Source organism: Schistocerca cancellata, chromosome 3 (genome assembly GCF_023864275.1).
Source record: "Schistocerca cancellata isolate TAMUIC-IGC-003103 chromosome 3, iqSchCanc2.1, whole genome shotgun sequence".
Taxonomy (NCBI): Eukaryota; Metazoa; Arthropoda; class Insecta; order Orthoptera; family Acrididae; genus Schistocerca; species Schistocerca cancellata.
In genome coordinates this window covers 329,041,001-329,056,772 of record NC_064628.1, presented here as the reverse complement: position 1 = coordinate 329,056,772, position 15,772 = coordinate 329,041,001, and the positions used below count along the sequence as shown (strand labels likewise).

The window sequence follows — 15,772 nt, the reverse complement described above, 5'->3', positions numbered from 1 at the left end:
TTTTTAGCTAGTGCAACTTCTTTTATTGTTCTCTTATTGATTGGGACAAGTCTTTATCCATGAGTCATGTTAATTTTTAATACATAGGATCGATGTGTTGTTTAATTTTTACTTGTATTTTTTGTTGTTGTAGCGTATGGTAAAAATGACAAAACGCATCAGCAATACACCTAATGCAACAAATGGAGCATTTATGGGTTTTGATACTAGTGAATCAGATGACACAGAAACCTCTGACATTGAGCAAGGGTACCAGCAAGATGATGTAAGTATCCTTACATTATCTAATTTTTACTAGTATCTTTGGCAGAAAAATTTTACTTGGACTAGAAGGGTTTGAAAGTGTAAAATGCAAAATTATTTTTCTAATTTACATGGTACATTAGTAAGGCACTGGACTGGTGTTCAAGATGATGGCACTTCAAATCCCCATTTAGCAATTTTTCTGTGGTTTCCGTAAATCATGTAAGGCTTATGCCAGGATGATTCTTTTGAAAAGGACATGACCAGTTTCCTTCTCCAGTCCAATTTGTGCTCCACCTCTAATTACCTAATCCCTCCTTTTGAAGAATTCCTGTTCATTTGAAATGCAGATAATTTTTTGTGGATTGTAGAATAAATGAATTGTGGTTGTTTGATTTCGGGCCTGAAAATGTAACATCTGTTTTTGGACAAAGCATCGTCTATGTTTAGGAAAGAGTTAAACTTATAAATTTCAAAGGATTTTAATTCCTACCATTTACTAGTGTTCATTACACCTAGTAGTAAGTAATTACTTTCTTAAATACTGATCAACCTCCTTGAAGAAAGAAACAAGTGACAAATGTAGTGAACCTTTCTTATTGCTCATATGAATGATTCCTTAAGTTTACACCCATTTCTGAACAATAGTATTGCAGTGAGGCTAAATTTTCGTGCTGTCAACATTATCTATTGATATCCACTGGAACTATGTTTGGTACACACATCATACTCAGCCCTAATCACAATCAAGACACTTCCATCAGCTTTGTTATTCTGTTTTAGCCGCACTTAGACTAATTTCCTGAAATGTCATAGCTTCTCACCATGTCTGGCATTGTTATATGTAAAACACTCAATTATTTTTCTCTATTTCAGCTCATTTACAGTGTTGCATAAAGTCACATTTCTTGGATAAAATGTCCAGTCTTAGGATTCAAAAATCTCATGATTTTGATCTTTGATATTCAGTATTGCAAGATTCCATTTTCCCAGCATTAGCTCTATTGTGAATCACATCCTCATATAGAGCTTGTACTTCTGTAGTTAGTCCACCTAATTCTGTTTCTGTTGTCTCAGAATACTTCACATATAAGCCCAGAATTAAATTTCGCAGAATAATAAATGTTATTTTAATCCCTCAAGTAAAGTTAGAATCTCAATTAGCTGACTGAAGATCTTTTTTTAAAAACAAGGGTGTATATCATGTTTACATCCCTCCCTGTTAAACATTGTATAAAATGTACAGCGCTCTTACTAGTATCTCTCATTTTTATCAATTTAAAGTTTATAATGTCCCGACAATAAATCTGTTGCATTACATTATATTGCAAGAAGCTTTATTTCGTTTAAGATTTAATACTTTCATTTTAATTTCTTTTGAATTGCTGTAATTTAATACTTGTTTTCAAAACCTGAATATATTTGTTTTTGTGACTTTTGGTGTTTAAAAAGGCTGATTTCACCATTGTGAAATAGTAAGACATTACTTCTTCTTTAGTCTTTTTCCTAGAGTTTTTAATCTGTCTAGTACATGGTCAGCTTTCCAAGATTCGGCAAATTTTATTATATAACTTTGTGGCTGGGAGCTCTTCCTAATACCACAGTCGTCAAGGTTACCTAAGAGAGGGAAGTTATTTCCACCATGTGTCTGCGAGTTATTTATACTTTGTTCTGTATGTATTTGTGTTTTAATTTTTATTTATCATATTGTTGGAGGCAGAATTTGAGGACGAGCCCAGCATAGTCCTAAAAAAACAAGGAAAACTGCTTAAAAACCATGTTCAGGCTGGCCAGTGTACCATCTCACAGTCATTAAGTTTAAGTTAGTTACATATTCCTTGGATCATTGTGCACTATAGATCGTAACAATGTGTAACAAGTGATTTTACATTCACATCACGGATTAATTGGTACACATGGTCACATTGTGAACATTTTGAAGTTCTTGTTGTTTTTACAAAAAGAAAGAAAAGATATACAGATGTGAGTTACTAATTCCTACCCAACACCTTTTAGACATAATGGTAATAGAAATTCTGCTACGGAGTAGGAGGAGTTGTTTCTCAAATTTTACTTTGCTGTCTGTCAAAAATATTATATACTGGATAAGTGATCAAAAATTTTTTTCCAATATTATGCACCCTATTTTGTGCTAAAGACAACCTGTGTCGAGTAATGAATGTTGTTTTTCTTTGTGGCATTGTAACTGTGTACATCATGCTCCTTTTGAACTGTAGTGGATTATTTACAACAAACTTCATGAGAGAATAAATATACTGTGAAGTAGTAGTCATAATGCCCAACTCTTTAAACAGATGTCTACAAGATGACTGTGAGTGATCACCACATGAGTGACCACCACATATTATTCTGATAGCACATTTTTGTTAGATGAAGACTTTCTTTCCTAAAGATGAGTAACCCCACAACACAATTCTACGTTGCATTATCAAATAAAAATATGCAAAATATGTCAGTATACTGATTTGTCCCTCCCTAAGATTGGCAATGATTATAAGTGCAAATATAGATTAACTAAGTTTTTAGGAGTTCGAAAATGTGCTTTCTCTAATTTAATCTCACCAATATCGACATGTAGGAATTTTGATGTTTCCATCCTATTTGTTATTTCCTCAGCATGTGCTAAGCTTATGATTGGTGAAGTGCCCCTATTTGTGCAGAACTGAATATGATGTGTGTATTTAAAATTGAGTGTGAGTCAAATACCACAGAAAAACTGTCAATAACACTTTTAAGAACACTGTTTACTACTTCCTATGTTTTTGTGTGTATGCTTGGATTGATCACAATATTAGTGGAAATAGCCCTTCAATATATTCTCTCCTCCCGTTACCCACCAGGCCTCAACCTCCGCTAATTTCAAGTTGCCGCCCCTTGTACCTCACCTATCGTTCAACAATATCTTTGCCTCTGTACATCCGCCTCGACTGACATCTCTGCCCAACCTCTTTGCATTTACATATGTCTGCCTGTGTCTGTATATGTGCGGATGGATATGTGTGTGTATGTGAGTGTATACCTGTCCTTTTTTCCCCCTAAGGTAAGTCTTTCCACTCCCAGGATTGGAATGACTCCTTACCCTCTCCCTTAAAACCCACATCATTTTGTCTTTCCCTCTCCTTCCCTCTTTCCTGATGAAGCAACCGTTTGTTGCGAAAGCTTGAATTTTGTGTGTACGTTTGTGTTTGTTTGTGTGTCTGTCGACCTGCCAGCACTTTTGTTTGATAAGTCACATCATCTTTGTTTTTAGATATATTTTTCCCAACTGGAATGTTTCCCTCTATTGTGTGTGTGTGTGTGTGTGTGTGTGTGTGTGTGTCTGCTTGTGTCTGTATATGTGTGGTCTGCTTGTGTCTGTATATGTGTGGATGGATAAGTGTGTGTGTGTGTGTGTGTGTGTGTGTGTGTGTGTGTGCGCACGAGTGCGCGCGAGTGTATACCTGTCCTTTTTTCCCCCTAAGGTAAGTCTTTCCGTTCCCGGGATTGGAATGACTCCTTACACTCTCCCTTAAAACCCACATCCTTTCATGTTTCCCTCTCCTTTCCTCTTTCCTGACGAAGCAACTGTTGGTTGCGAAAGCTTGAAATTTTGTGTGTGTGTTTGTGTGTTTTGTTTATTGTGCCTATCTACCAGCGCATTCCCGTTTGGTAAGTCATGGAATTTTTGTTTTGAAAAAAGTTAATTTTGTATTGTTTAAATAAGTATACTAGATGTGTTGATATGGAACTAGCAGACGTAAATGCATAGGCATAAATACATAATACATGAATGAAAAAAAATACGATGTCAGGTACAACTTACGCTAGATGTTCCCAACAGTTCTTTGGTTTTCATTTAAGATATTTGTCCAAGTGTAGAAACAATACTCTTGCGAAAACAGTTTTACAGTTTTTTTTTTTTTTTAAAGAATACTTACTGCTAATTTCTTTTATATTCTGGGGCAGCTTCTTATAGATTATCATGCCTCACTAATCAAGACTGTTCTGAGCTTTTAGCATATGTTTTCTATCTAAATGGAGGCAATGACTCAACCTTGTGTTATGATCATGAATAATGTTATTCAAGCTATAATTGTCAAGATTTTTTCTGATATATATTATGGTCTGAAAAATAAACTCACAAGGAACAGTCAGAATGACCTGGTTTTTAAATAATTCTTTGCAGTGAGCCCATTTATTGCATTTTGTCATTATACTTACAGCTATCTGTTGTAATCTGAAAACTGTTTGTAGATTCTGTGTACTATTTGCCCAAGAAAGATTATTACATAGCAAAAAATGGCATGCACATAACCAAAGTAAGCTGACCCTACACAAATGTCACTGCATACTGATGCAAGAACTCTTAAGCATGTAGCATGCTGTGGGCACCCTCTTTGAGATAATCATGACATGTTCATTCCATTTTAGTTGGCTGTCGATGTGCAGTCCTAGGTATATCTGTTATTGAAGTGTTGCATAGTTTTAAATTTATGGACTTGGGCTTCTTGTTTATTCTAAAGTACATGCTGTTGGTTTTCTTAATGTTGAGAGTTACTCTGATCTCTGTAGACCATTTGTAAACATCTGCTAGTGCTTCATTGGCTTTTTCCAATAGCATGGCAGGTGTCTTGCTGGTAATCAGTATATTACTGTCATCAGCAAAAATTACTTTTTCTCCATGCTCCACACATTGTGGAAAATCATTAATATAAATTAAGAACAATATTGGGCCCAGAACACCTTCTTGAGAGACTCCTATATTAACATACTGTGGGTCAGATAAGTGATTTGCCACATATTTGGATGTGTTATGTGAAATTTCTACTCTCTGCACTGTTATTTAGATATGATTGGAACCATTTATTTACCACTCCCCTGATTCCCAGAGACTCCAATTTGTGTAGAAGAGTGTCATGATCAATGGTATCGAAGGCCTTCAATAGCTCTAGGAAAATTCCAGTTACATAACTATCCTTGTCAAGTGATCCAAGACCAATTTTTATTAACTGAGCTATTGCTGTTCAGCACTTCTGAGCGGTCTGAAGCCATGCTGTTCCTTGCAGAGAAGATTATATTTATTTAAGTAGCTCATAAGTTTATTTTTCATTAAAGTCTCCACTATTTTAGGAAATTCCGGAAGTAAAGCAATTGGCCTGTAATTTTCTGTGTTTTCAACATCACCTTTTTTGTGAAGGGGTATGATTTTAGCTAGTTTCAGGTAGTCTGGGAAGCAGCCAGTCCTAGAAGACTGGTTAGTGGTGTCAGTTACTGGAGCTTTAATGCTGTCTAGGCACTCTTTTAACACACAAACTGGGACTTCATCCAATCCTAGTGAGGGTTTGTTTTTTAATTGTTTTATGGCACTGCTTACTTCTCCCAGAGTAGTGGAGAGCAGAACCATTGAATGTTTTACGTAATTTTGCACTGGAATATCAGATCTTTTTGGAAATTTGCTCTGCAGTTCTTTTGCAATACTGATGAAGTATGAGTTTATGAAGTTAGCCAGTTCTTTTTGATCATTGATTGTGTTGCCTGATTTATTGATTTTAGTGTTTGAGTGCCTCCTCCTTTTTTTCCTCCCAGTCTCACATTTAACTAAAGTCCAAGCATCTTTACTTTTAATGTTTGCATTTTTTTATCAGTTTGTCGTTGGCTGACCTTTTAGCTGCCTGAAGGACCTTCTGTAGATTTTTTTGTAGTTTTTATAGCTTAAAAAACCAGGGCCACTGCATGTATTCTTTATAGAGCTGAGTTGTCTGAAGGTTTGGGTGATTTTGTAATCCCACTGGTAATCCATTTCATTTAGCTCTGTGCTCCAACCAGAAGTAGGACTTCAGGAAGCAATTCCACAAATTTGAGCTTAAACAATGACATAAGATGACAAAACTTTTTGTTGGCATCTGTTTGTTTGTATACACTGTCCCAGGTTACATGACTTAACTGTACAGTAAAATATTGCGTGGTTGATTTGGAGTAGAGTGATTTATATGCATGTAACTTGGCTGCTTTTCCCACAGGAACTTTTATTTGTGCAATTTGACAAAGATGATCTGAAAGTCCCAGATTTTTGAGTACTTAGTCACAGTTTTCTGTGCCAGTATCAGTGGCTATATGATCAATAGTAGAGGCTGATTGTGTTGTTATCCTTGTTGGATAGCTGACCAGTGATATCATTCCAAAGCTACATAAAATGCTCAGTAAAGCATTAGTAACATTATCTATTTTTGCTGTGTTTATGGATATCCACATAGCAGGATTTTTCTACGCTCATCTTTTCCTTACTGTGCATGGTTTCCTTAGAAGTAATCTCCTCCACAATTGATGCAATGCTCTCAGTGCTGTTTCCACTTCTGAAAGCAGTCTCTGTACGACTCTTGATTGATCATGTGAAGCATCTCTGGTAATTTTCTTTAATCTCATTTATCATTGCAAATCATCAGCCTTTCAACAGGGTTTTCCACTTTGGAAATAAAAAAAAGTCCGTTGGGGCCAGGTTTGGAGGGTATGGAGGATGAGGCAGCACAGTGATTTGATTTTTTGTGCTTTAGTCTTGCACCAACAGGGATGAATGTGCAGGTGTGTCATTGTGATGCAAGAGCCATGAATTGTCTCCCCACATTTCAGGTGGTTTCCATCTCTCATTTTCTCACAAGCAATGCAACATGTACCAAAAGTACCGTTGATTAACAGTTTGTCGTCCCCCCCCCCCCTTTTTTTTTTATAAGAACATCAGATTCTTATTTAGGCACAACAAAAAGACTGTAACAAATAAAGCTTTTGGCCAGTAAGCCTTTTGTCAAAAATAAACAACACACACACACACACACACACACACACACACACACACACACAAAACTCACACAAGCGACTGCAGTCTCAGGCAACTGAAACTACACTGCAAGCAGCAGCACCAGTGCCTGATGTGAGTGGCGACTGGGTGGTGGTAAGGAGGAGGCTGAGGCGCGGAGGGAGAGGGACAGAATGGTAGGGGAGGCAGACAATGAAGTGCTGCAGGTTAAATGAAGGGCAGGGGAGAGGTGAGGGGAGGGAAGTAGTGTAAAAGAAGTAAAAAGGCTGGGTGTGATGGTGGAATGACAGCTGTGTACTGCTGGAATGGGAACAAGGGTGAGGACAGTGACTAACGAAGGTTGAGGCCAGGAGGGTTATGGGAACGTTGAATGTATTGCATGGAAAGTTCCCACCTGCTCAATTCAGAAAAGCTGGTGTTCGTGTGGAGGGTCCCCGTGGCACAGGCTGTGAAGCAGTCATTGAAATTAAGGATGTCATGTTGGGCAGTGTGCTCAGCAACAGGATGGTCCACTTGTTTCTTGGCCACAGTTTATCAGCTTCCTTTCATGTGGACAAATAGCTTGTTGGTTGTCGTGCCCACATACAATGCAGCACAGCAGTTGCAGCTTAGCTTGTAGCTCACATGACTGCTTTCACAGGTAGCCCTGCCTTTGATGGGATAGGTGATGTTTGTGAACGGACTGGAGTAGGTGGTGGTGGTGGTGGTGGTGGTGGTGGTGGAGGGAGGATGTATGGGGCAGGTCTTGCTTCTAGGTGTATTACAGGGGTGTTAGCCACAAGGTAAGGGGTTGGGAGCTGGGGTTGTATGAGGATGGACGAATATTTTGTGTAGGTTCGGTGGACAGTGCAACACCACTGTGGGAGAGATGGGAAGGATAGTGGGCAGTACAGTTCTCATTCCAGGGCATGACAAGAGGTAGTTGAAACCGTGACCTGAAATGAAAAATGTCCTGCCCACTATCCTTCCCACCCCTCCCACAGTGGTATTCCACCATCCACAAAACCTACACAATATACTCATCCATCCTTACATAACGCCTGGTCCCAACCCCTTACCTCATGGCTGATACCCCTTGTAACGGAACATATTAAAGGCTTTACTGTACCGAAGTATGCGATACCCTCCAAATTCAACCAGTTTAATGAGTATTTATGATTATAGCAAAGGTATTGTGTATGTTAATAATGATTGCATAACATGTCTCCATAAACAGTCAACCCATTAAATTATACTGAATAACTGACCCACACAAAAGTTAATATCACTTGATCACTGATACAGCAAATGTCATCATGTAAAAACACTGAGTTCATCTTAAATAATTAATATGAAGTACGAAAAATAGTGGACAACTTAGCTATTTTGGATCTCCTTAAATAAAAATCACCCAGTGAAGCCTATTTGTTCACTAGGAGCGTTTTCACTCAGTATTCACGTAAACAATCCTATTTTAGACGAAAACCAATGTAATTCTTAATAATTCATGTTATTTACTTATTTATGCAAATTAGAGAAGTCAATTGACAAACTTCTAAAAAACGGCCTTTTTGTAACAAAGAACTATTCTGTCAAGTCAACAAATCTGTCTGTCATTTAATAACATGTTAAATTATGTCACTCGATGCAAATTAATAACTTTTCTGCACAAATTATGATAACAGATGTACATGTGACTTATAAACTATATCTCTTTTTAGTAGTTCTTTGACAATGTTATAAATACGAGCAGCAAGAAGGGTCGGGAAGCAGTCGGAATGTCACTTTGGTAAAGTGTGTTAGTGTGTTATTGTTTGAGGTACGAAAAATAGTGTACCTATTTGTTCACTAGGAGCGGTTTCACTTAGTATTCACGAAATCAATCCTGTTTTAGACGAAAACCAATGTATTTCTTAATAATTCATGTTAATTACTTATTTATGCAAATTAGAGAAGTCAATTGACAAACTTCTAAAAAACGGACTTTTTGTAACAAAGAATTATTCTGTCAAGTCAACAAATCTGTCTGTCATTTTAATAACATGTTAAATTATGTCACTCGATGCAAATTAATAACTTTTCTGCACAAATTATGATAACAGATGTACATGTGACTTGTAAACTATATCTCTTTTTAGTAGTTCTTTGACAATGTTATAAATACGAGCAGCAAGAAGGGTCGAGAGGCAGTCGGAATGTCACTTTGGTACAGTGTGTTATTGTTTGAGGTGGATAAACAATGCAAAGAACATGTAAAGGAAGTTGTGTTGTGTCATAGTCTTTGGTGGACAGTGGAATTAAGATGGCCACCAGAGAAATAAATATTTGGAGTTTACATATTTGTTGGTTTCGTTCATCCTTTATCATCAAAAGCACATAAAACAAAACACGGGACCTCATGTTTTTAACCCTAGACAACCAGATTTAGAGCCAGCATCAACATCGAGACACAGCAGCGATCCAGCAAGCAGCAGTGATTACTACAATGCATTGTAATGGCGCCAACCTAACATCAAGTGCTAACAAGCTCCGTAAATGGGAGTGAAATAGTGCGATTATAGCAATTAGCAATATCTACGACCAGGCGACCATTACACCCTGTAATAGACATAGATGCAAGACCTGTCCCATACAGCTTCCCACTACCACGTCACAAACATCACCTATCCCATCAAAGGCAGGGCTACCCGTGAAACCAGTCATGTGATCTACAAGCTAAGCTGCAACTGCTATGCTGCATTCTATGTGGGCATGACAACCAAAGAGCTGTGTGTCCGCATGAACAGCCCCTGAAAACTGGCCAAGAAACGAGTGGACCGTCCTGTTGATGAACACATGCCAAACATGTTGTCCTTCATTTCAATGACTGCTTCACACCCTGTGCCATGTGGATCCTTCCCAACAACACCAGGCTTTCTGAATTGCACAGGTGAGATGTTTCCCTGCAATACATCCTACGTTCCCGTAACCTTCCTGGCCTCAACCTTCGAAAGTCAATGTCTTCACCCATCCAGCCTCTTCCCTGCTCCTATCGAGCACTCTACAGCCATCATTCCACCATCACACCCAGTCCTTTTACTTCTCTTTCTTTCCGCTACTCCCCCCCCCCCCCCCCTCCATCTCTTGCTTGACCTCCATCTAACCTGCAGCACTTCACCGTCTGCCACCCCTACCATACTATCCCTCTCCCTCCCCATCCCAGCCTCCTCCTTATCCCCCACTCGGTCTCCACTCCCATCATGCACTGGTGCTGCCACTCACAGTGTGTTTTCAGTTGCCTGAGACTGCTGTCTTGTGTGCATTTCGTTTGCATAAGTGTGTGTGTGTGTGAGAGAGAGAGAGATCTATTTTTGACGAAGGCCGTACTGGCCGAAAGCTTCATTTGTGACAGTTTTTTTGTTGTGCCTATCTGCTACTCTGCGTCCCTGCTGTATGATGAGTAGCAACTTTGCTTTCCTTAATATTGTTACATTCCGTCCTGGAGTTTCTATTGTTTAATCTCATTCTCATTTGCAAGATCCAAAAGCTCTTCACAGATTGTGATGTGAAGGTCTTTCTGGTCTTGACTTGTGAGCCATGGGACGAACTTGGTGTCAACACGTTCCTTTCCAAGATGCTATGTCAGGATTTCGTGACATGATCCAACTGAAATTGTACATTCGTCTGAAATCTGTTGGACAGTCAATCTTCAATTGATACCCAGAATTTCATTGACATTTCTGACATGAGTGTCATTGGTAGACGTCAAAGGGCATCCTGAATGAAGGTCATCTTTAACATCAGACCACCCATTTTTAAATTGTGACCATTCGTAACTCCAAGTACGACTTAAGCACTCATCACCAGAAGCTTTCTGCATGACTTGGTTTGTCTCTGTATAGATTTTCTTGAGTTTCACGCAAAATTTAATGCAAACGCATTGCTCCTCTAACTCTGCCATCTCTGCAATCCACAGACTGTGCAACACAAAGTTCTACTTAATACAGCACTGAACAACAACTAACAAGACATATAGCAATGAAACTTCTGGCAGTACACATTAAACACAGGCTTATGCAGGGATGCCAACCGCATTTTGCTCCAAGACATTATTGACACAAAATTATGAATGTTCCGGAATTTTTTGAAAATACCTTGTACACACACACACACTCACGCAAATGCAGCTCACATTCATATGACTGGCTGCCAAGGCCATTCATTTTGTTGTACGTATCTTGTGCAGGGTAGATCTTTGTCTGCAAAATTAGTAATCCAGAAGCAGAATTCAGGATTTCCAAGTTTTACAAATGGAGTATTTACTTTTGCAAAAACTTCCACTGACATTTGTTTGAAATTTTCTTCATCTTGTTTTCTTCACTTAGATTTCCCAAACTTCCAATAAGTCTTTTCATTGAAAAGCAGCTGCACTGTCTTGATGATACTTCCCAGATTTAAAATTGTGCTTGACATTATCTTTTATTTTGCAGCCAATTCATTTGTTACAAAAACTGCAGAACACTGTTTCATAGCGTGTAATATGACACAAAATAAAGAAACTATCTAAAAAAGAGTGAGTGAAACCAACCTGTGCACATTTTAATGATGTCAGTAACAAAAGTGAGTTATGTTGCAATACTTAACATATCCTTGTGTAGGCACCTTTCACTTGCTTGACCATTAATTTGGTAGCGTATTTTGAGTGCTCTGACTGGCAGTTGTGTTCATGCATACTAAATGCCCTTTATTGGAATACATCTAACTCTTTCTGAATTATGCTTCACTAGATATTTTCCTATACCAGTAAGTGAAAATTGATTACTTTTGTGAATATTTATGTGCAGATAATAGAGTTATTTTAAATTATTGTTAGTAAAGTAGTTTGTGTGGACACAATTCTTGTTGCATGTTTTGAGCTGCAGTTTGAATTGACCATAAAATGATTTTTTTAAGCTCACTAGTTATGTCATCTCCTTCCCTTTGACAACAAAGTGGAGGGTGGCAGAACTCATGCCTTGGAAAGATGGAGAGAAGATTTTAATTTGACATTGCTCATCCCCATTATTTCTCAACCATAAACACAACCTCCATGATTTTAAAGTTGGGCAGAAACTGCTATTTATATACCTCCACTGTGGCCAGATGTAAACAGTATTGCTAAAAGCTAAATGTTGTTTTTGAATTATGTAATCGAATCTTGACACCTGTTGCAGCTAAATTTTCTGAAGATGTACCTGGTAGCATGCCATACAGAGCCACAACACTAAATTGTGCCTTTAGTACTTCTACTAATATTTTAGTATCATAATGTTTTTTGTCACAGTGAAATTGTCTGTGACACATCTCCATATGATGATAATGTTTGGAACTGATATATGTCACGCTCAGAATTGCCATATCCATGTCAACACTGTTAAAGTAACATGATTTCATTCCCATATGCCACTTTTATGAGTTCGCTGATTTGAGGAAGATCTTTTAGTCTTCTGACATGTCACAGTGCCTACTGTTAATTTGTAAAGCAAGTCAGTCGTATGTTTTACAAGCAAATATGATTATTCAACTTAAAAGAATGGAAACTCCATGTTGTGTTGTCAACAATGTAAGAAAGATAGATTGTACTTACCACAAATATGACATGTTAATTTGCAAACAGACACAATTACAAGACACCCATAAGTTCTGACCACGTTTTCATCAGAAAGGATTCTGGTCCAACAGAACACCACATCTATCTAATAAAAATGTTCTCTATATTTTTGCTTCTTTCAACTAAATTGATGTTTTGGTTGACAGTCTTTCAACATACACATTTGGTACCGACATGAGTGTCTGACATCTGGATGTTTGGTTGTATGAGGGGAAGTACACAGTAACTTTAGAACCAAAACAGCTTTTGAGTGTGATAGCAGTTCTTGTAGGTGCATGTTGAGCACTCAGTCTGTCACAATTGTGAAACACTGTCTAGGCACAGTTGGTATAGGTTGCACTGGTGCCCACTGTGCTCTGATGGGTAGACTGGCAGGACTTGTCATGTTAAGTCAAGACATCGAGATCAAGACTGGAATTTGCACGCACTGCTAAGCTGCTGGGTGGTGACATAAAGCTGCCCTGCAGAGGAATACGTGGATGTTTAGTGTCACGTGGCATGTGGACACAAGCTATTGCTGTTTGTACCTGGTGGGTGTGGAACTCTCAATACTACAGCAGCTGTCACAGGCAAGATGAGTTGTAATTGAATTGCAGGCGTCTTGACAAGGATATGTGTTACTCTTTGTATATCCGTATTTGTGCTGAAAGGAACTAACTAAATTGGTGGGAAAAGAGTTTCACAGTGACACAAAATGCAGCATTCATCATTCATCCTTGTATGTCTCCAGTATAGCAATTCTCAGCAACTTTCTGTATGCAGGGTTATATTATTTTGCAACAAAGAGTATACTGACAATCAAATGTTGTTCACTATCATGATCCTACTGTATCTAAATGTGTCAGTAAAATTTTATGTACATTAGTTACTAGCTATAATTCTCTTTTCAGTAGGCAGTTGATAGTGACTAACAGGCTATTTATCTGTACAGTAAATGTGAGGGGTGTGTTTGTGTGTGCCAAGTGTTGATTAGTGAAATAGCATGATCTGCTCTTAACATACCCATGGAATGCATTTCTAAGACAAGGCAGACACTGCAAAATGATGTCAGCAATCACAATCTCCAATTTACCACACAGCTCTGAATATTGAAATTCTGATTTTTCTTACAGGAGCAGCTTGGATTGCAAACATATTTTTGATTTCTTTTCTTTTTTTGCAGGGTCTACTATCTGACAAATACAGCAATGTTGTATTCCAAGGTAACCTTCTTGATGGTTTACCCAATTGGCTTGATAGGCTGTTCGAAGGAACAACACAACGATACTATATAAATTATTGGCCAGATTTTCCACTGAAGTAGGCAGTTGGCCAATGATCTGTATAACAAGAGGTGCTGTACTAAGAAGTATAACTTGTCTGCTTTTGTAAAATAATATAAAAATTTAAAACATTTTAAAATATCATGTACATAACTTTTCATAAATTCCTTAGAAGCCCATTTCTCTTAAAGTTTTTGCAAGTTCCATGTTCCGAAGAAGTTCTGTACCCTAATTGGAAATCTTTCTCCCAAATGCTGTGATTTGATTAAGGAGTGTTGTTGTTTTCTAGAAGAGGAATGTACTTTGTTAATCTGGCTGTTACTAAAAAAACTATAGTGTATTATTTATGATGTGGCATTTTGAGGGTCCCATGACTGACAGAAATAAGAATGTTGTTTTTTTAGCATTTATGCAGCTGTTGTTGTGGTATGAGCAAATTTGATTGTATTATTGGAGAAGATTCTGAATACTGTTACAGTTTTAACCCTCTATTGCACAAGAACAGTAAAACTAAGAATTTTCAAATAACAACTTTGGATTTATACTTCACAGTGCCCATGAATGAAAAATAGATGATGATAAACTTTCTAGTATATATATTTTGGAAAATATCACTCTGTATGTTCAAATATACACTGCGCAAATACGGATGTAATGAGTACGTTTATATTAGTTCGTACAAGGTACTACATTTTTGGAGAACACAGTACAAAATTTATGGTACATCCACAAATTAAGACTTTAAATTAAATTTTATTTAAAAAACAAAAATAAAAAACATTATAAAAGTTGGGTATACATCAGTTAGCAAAATGTCACTACTATGCAGTTACATATTTCCAGAATTTATACATTGTGAAAATTGTAGAAACAATTTCTATCTGGTACAAAACACAAATAGGTGTTACATTTGGTACACATTACTTTTGTTATTTTTTGACATTTATTATATTTACATCTGGCAGATTTTTCACAGTAGTTAGGCCAGTGATCGATTCTGTCCTTCCTGATGTCAGCATTTGCTGTATTTGGCTGCCTTCTCTTTTTGGTGCCACTGCCTGGTGAGCTATCCAGCGACTGTCTCTTGGATGGTTTTCCTGACCAGCATAAGGATTCAGCAATATCAAGCTTGAAATCAAACAAAGCCATCTGGGTTTTCTCTTCAATACTATTTTCATGACAGGCTCTCTTATAAAGTAGCCAAGCAACAACACAACTCATGTCCAATAAATGGAAGAACAGTCTCATGTAATATTTCTTTGACCTGATTTTCGTTCTGTACAGAGCTAATAAGGAGTCAATAGTGTCAACACCTCCCATAAACTTGTTGTACTCCTTCACAATCTTTGGGCATTTTATTTGGATATGTTGCTTTGTTTTTTTGTCATATCTTGCAACCTGGCTTTCTGGGTGAGTACCTGAAAAGGTGCCCAGAAGGCTGACACACCTGTTGTCTTGCCATTTCACAAGAATCAGGTCATATCCAGAAACAGATGCAGTGGATTCAACAGATGTGCCTCTTCCCTGCTTTTTCATTTCAGCATCAGATGGCATCTTATTGTTTCTCACTCTATTCAACTGTACTGTTCCCAGACTGTGAATACCACATTTTACCAGCTCAACTTGAAGCTCTGGACTGCAGAACCAGTTATCATAGAACAGTTTATGATTTTTGTACTTTGGTATTCTTTCAGCCAATCTGAGCACTACATTTCCACTGGCGTTTACATTAGGAAGATAACTGGGTTGATTGACAGGTCCAGAATAGACTTCGAAATCATAAATAATACCACTGGCACCTGCTATGCAATATATTTTGTAGCCCCACTTTTTTGGTTTCTTGGGATT

The 15,772-nt window shown here is 37.7% G+C and overlaps 1 protein-coding gene across 1 annotated transcript in view; it reads left to right on the top strand.

Moving 5' to 3' along the window:
* Positions 1-14,403, top strand: part of LOC126175025 (dnaJ homolog subfamily C member 16) — a 163,180-nt gene extending 148,777 nt beyond the window's left edge. Inside the window, exons 12-13 of the mRNA XM_049921526.1 lie at positions 134-265; positions 13,825-14,403. Of these exons, the coding sequence (XP_049777483.1) occupies positions 134-265; positions 13,825-13,965 (273 nt within the window). The 3' untranslated portion in view covers positions 13,966-14,403. The remainder of the gene's footprint in view (positions 1-133; positions 266-13,824) is intronic.
* Positions 14,404-15,772: the final 1,369 nt, after the last annotated feature.